The sequence below is a fragment of the Hemitrygon akajei genome, chromosome 12 (genome assembly GCF_048418815.1).
Source record: "Hemitrygon akajei chromosome 12, sHemAka1.3, whole genome shotgun sequence".
NCBI lineage: Eukaryota > Metazoa > Chordata > Chondrichthyes > Myliobatiformes > Dasyatidae > Hemitrygon > Hemitrygon akajei.
In genome coordinates, this window is record NC_133135.1 from 62,364,125 (window position 1) to 62,374,743 (window position 10,619).

The 10,619-nt window shown below is 37.5% G+C and overlaps 1 protein-coding gene across 6 annotated transcripts in view; it reads left to right on the plus strand.

Moving 5' to 3' along the window:
- LOC140737090 (cytosolic phospholipase A2-like) overlaps positions 1–8,866 on the plus strand; it is a 240,955-nt gene extending 232,089 nt beyond the window's left edge. For all 6 annotated transcript variants that reach the window (XM_073063260.1, XM_073063261.1, XM_073063259.1 and 3 more), the window contains 2 exons: positions 1,631–1,788; positions 4,377–8,866. In XM_073063260.1, coding sequence (XP_072919361.1) covers positions 1,631–1,788; positions 4,377–4,544 — 326 coding nt within the window. In that variant the 3' untranslated portion in view covers positions 4,545–8,866. The remainder of the gene's footprint in view (positions 1–1,630; positions 1,789–4,376) is intronic.
- Positions 8,867–10,619: the final 1,753 nt, after the last annotated feature.

The window sequence follows — 10,619 nt, forward strand, 5'->3', positions numbered from 1 at the left end:
CTTCTAAATGGGGAGAAAATTTAAAAAGCAAAGGGACTTGAGAGTCCTTGTGCAGGATTCACTGGTTTAACTACGTGCAATGTTTACCATTCATTTTAAAGGGACTAGAATATAAAAGAAATATTTTTAAAAAATAAAAATAATATTGAGGCTTTATAAGGCAATGGTCAAACTGCACTTGGAGTATTGTGAGCCCCTTAACTTAAAAAAAAATGTTCTAGAATTGGAGAGATTCCAGAGGAGGTTCATGAGAATGATTTTGGAAATGAAAGGATTAACATATGAGGAGTGTTTGATGGCTCTGTATCTTCACTCGCTGGACCTTAGAAGACTGAGGGGCTTTCTCGTTGAAACGTTTCAAGTATTGAAAGGCTTAAGAATGGATGCAGTGAGGATGGGTACATGGATGGTAGGAATATGGAGGGCTGTGGTCCCGGTTCACGTCATTGGGAGTAGCAGTTTAAATGGTTTTGGCATGGACCAGATGGACTGAAGGGCCTGTTTCTGTGCTGTTCTTCCTGATGACTCTCCAACTCTATTTGTCATATACATTTACAATGATGATTATGTTCCTTGTCATGTGCTCTTGGTTAGAAATATGTATGGAGTTGAATCTAAAGAATTCTGTAGAACTTGAATCCCACAGTGAAGCATGCACACAGTTTTAAAAAAAACTCAATTCAAAATTTCAGTAAGAGCTTCTTGGAATGAATAGCTGGGCTCCTGGCCATTCTCAGGTTCTGTCTCTAAGAATGAGCACAGTAAGTTTTTCAATTTTATATTTTATGGTTGGAGAGAGGTAATAGTTGTCAATTTATTTTTATAAAAACGAGGAGAATTCAGTTAAGTTACATATTTTGGGCAGTTAATACCAAGACAAAGCTGAGGGTCCAAAGCTGCAGAAAATGTGAGCAAGATGATGGCTCCAGGAATTGTTCAGCTCAGCCCTTCAGAATTTGGAAGATTAGAGGAGAGTTTCTTTTAACAGAATTCCAAACAACTGAAAGCTTGGCATAGCAGAGACCCCAGATCCACCTGAGCAAAGCTGTCAAGCTCTGACCGCTTCGATTTGATTGTGAATTTTGAAAGCCATTTTTAAAAAAACACGTGAGAGATTAGTGAGATATACAGATGATCAGTCTGTTGAGATCCTGAGATCTTGGATAACCCCTGATTCAGTTACCTCTCTGTGCTGAGGCACCTGCCCTCAGCTAGACTGACAAGTGAAAGAAGGCTAGAATCTTACCCAGCATGCAAAAACTAACAAAAGCAAACAGCAGGTGAGGTGCCATGTACTTGTCAACACCCAGTTAGCTGTTGAAATTTGCATTTGTGCGCATTTCTGGCAAATAGTAAATTGATTTTAGCTGCAATAGCTTCTTTAGGTGCGGCAATGATTGGTATCTGACTATAATTAAAAGAAAGTCAAAAATTAGCCATTAAGTGGATCAGACATTTTCTGTGGAGAGAGCAATAGGGCCACATTCCAAATTAGCTTGTTTGTTGACTTGAGAGTGTTATTAGATGTTAACTAGCATTTTTCCACAAAATAGGAAAGTTTAAAATAGATTACAGAAAGGAAGTACCAACACTGATTTCTGTACTGACGCAAATGCTGTCTTTTATGAAGGTGTTAAACGCGAGAGTGAGAAGGAAATGGAGGATGCGGACTTTGACATCTTCGATGATGCTGACACACCGTATTCTACTTTCAACTTCCAATATCCCAATAAGGCATTTACACAGCTCCATGACCTAATGGAATTCAACACACTCAACAATATTGAGGTATACTTGAAATTATACATTGGCTTTAATTGCTAATATTTGAAGTCACTGCTTGTATATGTGATTTCAATTTCTGAAGCATCTTTTTATACTTCAGATTTTACAAAGTTTGAATAAAAGATATTGGGTTTTCTGAATGAATTTTATAAATCTCAATTTGTTCCTCTGGTACTTTGTAAGATTTCATAATTAAAGTTATTGTGAACTTTCAAAGGGTGCATAGGTGGAATCATTGATGCCAGTCCTGTCAGGAATGTATGTTAGAGAAAATACTCAGTAACCTATACATGGGTTAAATTAATTGAATTTGTAGATGAATTTACATGTGAATGTGCAAGATAATTAGATCCCAAATCAAAGCATTACAGATGCTGAAAATCTGGATTAAAAAATTGGAATGCTATATATTTAGCAAGACAGTCAGTTTCTATGGAGAGACAAAAAGAACAGTTAAAGTATCAAAATGATGACTGTTCCAAAGAAATAATTAACTCATTTTGCAGAGCCTACATATCATCATCATCATCATGGGAGTAATATTGAACAAGATATGTTGGTGAAAATTTATAACGTGTTGACTGGGGGACAGGAATTTAATAATATAGAAACATAGAAAACCTACAGCACAATACAGGTCTTTTGGCCCACAAAGCTGTGCCGAACATGTCCTTACCTTAGAAATTACTAGGCTTACCCATAGCTCTCTATTTTTCTAATCTTCATGTACCTATCCAAGAGTCTGTTAAAAGACTCTATCATTTCCACCTCCACCACTGCCATCAGCAGCCCATTCCACTCACTCACCACACTCTGCGTAAGAAGTTAGATACTGGATCATATTCAGCTGCTGAAGTACAGCCTGATCCTGATCTTGGAAAGCTGGAAATACACAAATACATCAAGAATGAACAAACTGCTTTAAATATTCTTTTGTATCTATCAGTCAAAGAGTGGTTCTATCTTGGCATGTAGAGCAGCCTTAATCTAAATGATACCAGCATGGCTGCTGAATTGGATCACCTTCAGCAGAGGTTCTGCTTCAGCTGTGAGACTTTTAATCTAAAGTCCACATATGCTAAATCTGAATTGAACATACAATTAATTTTTAACCCTGGATTTCAGCTTTCTTTGTCTAAATCCAAATAATAGTGAATTTTATTTCTTCTCATCCTCCTTAGATTTCAGAGATCCTCTTTGCTTTTTCTCTTGGCTTCACTAATTTCCCTGAATGTCACCTCAACTTAAAACCTTTGCTAGACAATCTGAACCTCATTCATTTCTATATTCATTTTGATACTGAAATCCCACCTTTTCATCTCCTTTGAAGTGCCCATTGTTTTCTTATCACTACTGAGACTCTTAGTTGTGGCACAACTAAGGGTGGTTGAGAGTGTGCTGACCTTTTGCATCACAACCTGGTACTCCAGCTGCAGTGCTGCTGACAAAAAAGCCTTGCAGAGGGTGGTTAGGGGAGCAGAGAAGGTTATTGGGGTCTCCCTACCTTCTGTCCAAGAACTCTTTCAGAGTCGATGCCTCCAGAAGACACGGTACATCAATAAAGACCCCTCACACCCTCTCCATAAAAGAACATTTTGCCATCAGGCAAACGTTACAGGAGCATCAAAACAAAAACCACAAGGCTACTAAACAGCTTCCTCTCACAGGCAGTCAGACTGCTAAATAGCTGCTCTACCTGACTCTGCTTTGGACACTTTTAACTTGCACTGGACACTTATAACTTGATTTTAACCGACATGTAGCTGTTGTGTTTTACTATTTATTGTTGTGTTTACTATTTATTGTTGCGTTTGTTATGTTATGATTGCACTTGCACCTGGGAAACGCTGTCTCATTCTGCCCTGCAGAGCTGATGTATGGTTGGAATGACAATAATGTTTTTGAATCTTGAATGAATCTTGATTTTCAAACGACTTTCTTTTTGTTCTACATGGTTCCAATCCTTGAAAAATTGCAGCTCCTTGTGTTCTTGCTGTTAAATTATCCAAATCTTTTCATCGTTCCGTTGCCTTCCACACTTCTTTACACCCCACTAACACGATGCATCAGCTTCAGGAACAATGAGCTTCTCCTCAAACAGAAGTGCCTTCTTCACCTTGCAGTTGTAAGATCTCTTCTACGCCATTGCTGCATAAAACTGCTCTACTCCTAGTTAAGCTTCATCTTTCACTCTGCATCCTCCTGGCTTTATCTTTTTGTTTCCTTCTTTCAAAATCAATTTGTACATTCTTTCATCAACTGATTTTTTTTTTTGGAACAACCTAAAAATGTGCAACCTGGTTGGTGTCCATCTTCATTTACTGCTCTGTGAGGAACTTCAGAGTGCTTTCTGTCCTTTTAGTTCCCAGTTAACTGTTATCTACTGTTCCTCCACATACATTGAATTCTTGAGGATGTATTAAAAGAATATCAATTTGTACCCTTAATACATTGGAACATATCCATTTTACCATCTAATCAAAGAACTGGACTTCTGTTTGATTGGATACATTGAATTTCAATAGCTAGTCAGTCTTGCCTTGTCTGTGAACTGCTAACAGACTAAACTGCTTTTCCTTTTATTTGAACAGTTGATTAAGGATGCCATAATCGAGAGCATCAAGTACAGGCAACAGAACCCATCTCGCTGTTCTGTGTCCCTCAGCGATGTGGAATACAGAAGACTGAAGAAGTCACTTAGTTTTGATGGGCTCCAGGCCAGGCGGAAGCGACATGCTACAGACGAACAACAGAAGTAGAAGTTACAGTTATCTACAGGATTAAGGCAGGACTGAACAAACACCTGCAGTCAGATCTCATCTTCAAGACGCCAACCATGTTGTGCCTTCAATTGCATTAAGGACTTTCTGTAATCCTCCTACTGCATTAGGCAAAACAAAATAAAAACAAAACAAAGAGATATTGTTTTAAAAGGGAGCAGCTTGGTTGATGTTTGGCCACGGAATGAAGATCCACCTCAAAAACTGAAGATTTTTACTAAATGATTCGAAGTCATTCATTTTAATCCATTTCTTTGAATCCCGTGCTATCCAGTAACACAGATTAGAATTGATCAGAGAAGAAAATATGATGAATACAGCAAGGTGTTGTATCTGCCCAGATATTGAAACACTGAAATAGATCTGTGTTTCTGCTTCCGTAATTTAAGTGACATGGTCCCCTTTAATATCCAAACAGTATCTGGCTGGATCATCGTGGATCCAGAACATTTCATTTTGTTTCTGTGCAATGCTGTGAGTATCCCATGGTTTGGTCTTGATATTCCATTTTACATTGTTGAACTAAGTTATCCAATCACTTACCAGCCTTGGAAAAGAACTCTAGGATTTCCTTTTGCATGTAAACCCCTTTTCATGGAGGTCTTCTAATGTAAACTGGTGATAGAATTCTTCTGTCAAAGTATTGGAGATTGTACTTAATATTGCAAAATGTTGCAAATATCTGACTTTCTAATAATCTGTGGTTACAACAAAATGTGAGCCTATTTATTTAATAGTACTTCCCTGCTTTTATTTTTCTCTTCCATAGATTGTCAGCAGTCAGGGAACATCATGCCCAATGGTTCAAGTCTGAAGTAGTTTTCCTTTCTTTCCACAACTTGCCTTGACCAGCTGTTTTATGGATTTCAGCCCATTGAGACTGAGTAAAATTTGGTATGCCTCAAATGCAATACGTGGTCCGGCTGCTCAAAGATATAACCACCAAGATCTCAGAAGGAATTTTTTAAGCCAAATTTCTGTCCATAAAACTAAATAGCTAGCTAGTGCAGTTAAGTACAATTTCTAAGGACAGAGTGACATTTTATTGTTTCTTGATGAAATTTCCACCTGCCCACATAGTTGACAATGATTTAGTGATTTTAGATATCCCCATATGTCAGTAATTAGCTGGGATGTGTCTGTTCAAAAGTGGACATACTGTAGAAGAATTTAGATCCTTGGTGAGAGGCTGAAAGATCAGGAAGATCAAGCTAGAAGTGTATCCTCTCTCCAGAAAACATTTCTTTGAAGCAGTAGCTTAATTTTATGACTGGCCATTAGAGGATCCTTAAACAATTGTAGAAGGTCACTTCTTAAAGTTATTCAATATGTGTTGCCTAAGTGAAAGACATGTTACAGTAATGCATATCCTTAACAAAGCACTTATTAGATGGTGGTTAGAATATAGTGTTCAGTTCTGGGCAAGTGCTCTTGCAGAGTTTTTAAGAGCATGGGGAGGAAATAGATCTACTTGAGATGTTGTGGCAAAAGAAGAATAAATTTGATGTAGACACAAGAGACTGCAGAAAGAATCATTCTGTAGCAGAGATTCACAACATTTTTCATGTCATGGACCCCCACCATTAACCGAGGGGTCAGTTGGGAATACCTGTTCTAAAGGAACTCCAAAAGACTGTTTATCCAGCAAATTACTTGTTGCTATAGATTTGGAGGAGTTGTAACCTGTGTGGATAGAGGGGAAAAGCAGAAATAGATTTTGATGGCAGAAGATTCAACAACTAGTGGACACATCTGACATGTTTGGAAAATGAACCAGAGATAACACAAAGAAATATACTTTACATGGAGAGTCCAATTAGGAATGCACAGACTGAAGGCGGAGTGGAAGGAAATTTGGTTGAGAGTTTTAAAACAAAACTGAATAAACATTTGATGATATGCAAGACTGGAGAAGTAAGAGCAAGGAAGTGGAAGTGATCAGACATCGCTACAAAATGTGTGATGTTATGAAAATACATTCCACCATGTCCCTATCATTAACATTAGCCTCGTTCCATATTGTCTCATATTACTGTGATTGAAATACAAGGAATTATTTTGGAGAGCTCCTCTTGCATTTGCATTAAGATATATCCTATCCATACTGAAGGACATCTCAAAATGGATGCAGCACATTTTTTACCCTCTTGGGGCATTGTTCTGTAAAATGTATTAGGACATTAATTGGAAATTTAGCCACTTTATTCTTCTGTATATCCTTGGATGTGGTGTGCTGTACTTATCTCAATGCAGGAAAAGTCACATTGTCCCAGGTTGATGAACAGAAAATGTACCTTCAGGATATATTCCATCCAAATCATTTAAGTCTTGAGGACTGTTTACTAGGAAAAGTCATTTTTTAACATTTACATTCTATCATTTCATACTTTTACGGATAATCTTAATAAGCTAAATTTTATGAAGTACAGTTGTTCTTTACAAGTTTTGGATTCAGTGATACAACTCCTTGAGTTTCAGTGATGGAAATTTATAAGGATTGAATGATGCACTGTATTGAAGTGCTTTAAATTTCCATCTAATTACAGTATATCCTTTAGAATAGAATTATGGTAACACTTAAACCAATCTACTTTGTATACAAGTATCTCAAAAATAATGTGTTATTAAGTGTTGATTAAGTTTGGTTTGTTGACAAAAGAAAAATATTTATGTTTACCACTTTCTGATCATGGAGATTTTCATCCTTGCTACCTGCCAGAACATACCACCAATCATCAAAAACGTAGCCATTCCTGTTTGAGATTGCCACCCTATTCATAATCCCCAAGAACTGCAGAGCCATAATGTAGTCTAATATACTGTACAGTATCCAGAGCTGAATATCTTCAGGCAGTTGCCCAAACTTATTGACTAAATGACTTATTCTTGATTACTCACTAGCAGATTAATTTTAGAAAATGCATAAAATTGTCATTGTTATTTCGTTATCATGCCAGGTTAAGGGTATGTCAACCTTCACCGATGTCGATGAACTGAGCAAAATCAAAACGGCAGTATTTAAGCAGAAAATTTGTCAATAATTCAAAATACAGTGCTTAATGTGGCTGGAGAGTTATTTTAGTTAAATGATGTATTAAGTTTTAACAAGTGTGACTACCTAAATACAAAAGTTACAGTACGTTGTAGTTTCTTGTACTTATTCTAAATGGTGTTGCTATGGAAATTCTTTATATTTAACTTTTTTTAAAAACACATTCATATGGAATAATTTAAGTAATTAATGCCATGTGCTAATTTTAATTTCTGTTTTGGAACAAATTTTATGGTAGTTTCAAATGATTTGATAATATAGTTTGCATGTTGTAGTTAATTGAAACACTATTTTTGTTGGTATGCATTCATTACTGGTCACATCTCCACCCTAAGCTTTACTTACAACTTGCCTTGTTATTCTAACACCACCATCCTCCTCTGTCGAGCAGAACTGGTCCTCACCCTCAACAATTTCTCTTTCTGCTCCTCCCACTTTCCACAAACACAAGGTGTAGTTGTTAATGGCATCTGCATGGGCCTCTGCCAAGGCTGCCTTTTTGTTGGCTATGGGGAGCAGTTCATGTTCCAAGCCTATAGTGGTAATGTTTCCCAACTCTTTCCAATCTGCAGATACATTACTTCCTGCACCCAAGCAGAGCTCATCAGTTTCATCAACTTTGCCTCCAACTTCCACCCTGTCTTCAAATTTACTTGGTCCATCTCTGACACTTCTGTCTTCTGTTTCTCAATCTCTCTGCCTCCATTTCTAGTGACAGACTGTATGCTGATATCTTTTATAAACCTACTGACACTCATGTAAGAATGCTATTTTTCTCAATTCCTCCGCCTCCAATGCATCTGCTGTTAGGATGTGTTCTTGACATATTGGCCTTTGGCTTCTCAGTATAGAAGTTGGAGATGTATTTCACATTACCCACCTTGAAGGTGAGGGAGAGGAAAGCAGTTTCAGCATGTGGTCTATTATAAAGAGAGTAGAAGGGTTCCGTCGGTCACTAATATTGGCAACAAAAATATAAAATACTGATTTCCTGATTAATTACTGTGAGTTGTTAAAGGTATTTAAGACAGTTTTTCTAATTGAATAAACTGTTCCACTGAGCTTTAAAAAAGATACTCCATTAAAATTAAGTGAAAGTGTACAACTTATAAATAAAAATTGATTCAGTAGTGGTTGTCATTAAATTATGATTGTTTTGAATTAATGTCCTGTCATTGGACTCAATGTCATTTTTATATATGTGAATTGTTATTTGACCATAAAATTAAATGTAGTTTCTTCAAAATAATTTTTGCCTGTTTATTATTAGTTTTTTGGAACCTCTGATTAATACTCCTGTCCATTACTCAGTACTGACTGTGCAAACTAAAACATTATTTCAGTTATCACTTCTGGCTTTCTTCTAAGGCTCTTTGATGAAGAGAGCTTCTGTCCTGCCATGTGATATACGAGGGGTGATTGATAAGTTCATGACCTAAGGTAGAAGAGGTCAATTTTAGAAAACCTAGCACATTTATTTTTCCTACATTTACACACTTAGTCCAGCAGTCGTGGTAAAAGGAGATGAGTTATTAACTTCAAACTTTCTGCATTTTCGCTCAGAGTTGAACTGCACATACATGTAATGAGAGCTGTATAACTCATCTCCTTCTATCTTAAGCCATGAACTTATCATTCACCCCTGCTGTGAACCACTTTTACTAAGAAGGGATCTGTATGCTCCACGACCACTGGACTAAGTGTGTACATGTAGGAGGGAACTATGTTGAAAAATAAAATTGCTAGGTTTTCTAAAATAGACTCCTCCTACCTTAGGCCACAAACTTATCAATCACCCCTTGTATATGGGCATGAGATTTATTACTCCATTGAAAGATAAGATAATTGCAGGGCTTTCAACTTCCCTCCATTGCAGTGTTATGCCCCACTTGCCATACTAGCCTAGATATTAGATTGAAAATAGGTTTATCCCAAAATGGAAATAAATTGTGACCATTTATAGGTCATCAATTGAGCTTCTTCAGAAATTCATCTAACTAGATACTTCCGTTTGGTATACATGCATCTGCAATTTCACACTTGCTCCAATGACATTAATCTGGGGATGGCACCTTGTGTTGGTTGTGGTAATATACATTTGAGTGAATGTCTGCAGCTGGCTGTTGATGGCTGTAGCAGGTATTTCGACAGGATGAAAAACACTCAATCAGCACAGACACTCCTTTTTGGAATGGGTGGATCCAGCCAGTAGTGGTTTCTGACTAGAATCATCAATACAGAGATCACATGTGCCACAGAAATGGTGAGACCTTTAACGGTGGGGGTGGGGGGGGGGAAGCAGAGAAGTCTATAGGGATACATGTTCTACCTCACAATCTCTAGGCCCAATTAACAAAGGAAATCAAAACAAGGCTGCACAAAAAAAATCTGCTGGAGGAACTGAGTGAATCAGGCAGCAGCAACGAAGGGGGAGGAAACAATTTCAGGTCAAGATCCTTTTTCAGTACTGGAAAGAAAGAAGCCAATACGAAAGGATGGGGAATGGGTGTAGAGCAAAATCAGGTGGGTGATGGGCGAATTCAGATGGGCATTAGAATTATTTCCCTGCCTTACTTGTAGCAGTAAACTGAGTGATGTCCCAAACCATAAGGTTAAAGACTGGGGCGGTGTACATTTCTGCTATAGCCAATGGCACCTCGTGGATATCCACCATTTTGAAGCAGCTAGGTCTATCCTGTTTAGTATTGGAACTCAGAGTGAAGACTAGACTTTGTTTCTAGTGGACTGAGCATTGATCATTTCATCCAATGCTGCAATGGACACATGAAGCTACCACAGGGTAGGGTGTTAGGGATAACTGAGGAAAACCTTGGAAAAATTCCATTTTGTAAAGTACCGGAGCTTCCGTCCAACTTACGCACATATCCTGATTGTCAGTCAAGAGTAGTTGCATAATGATCCTTGGGTGCCTTTCTGTAAAATCCAGAAACTAAATTTTAACGAAGTACATCATCTTTGCTCAGATGAAATGTTTTAACAGG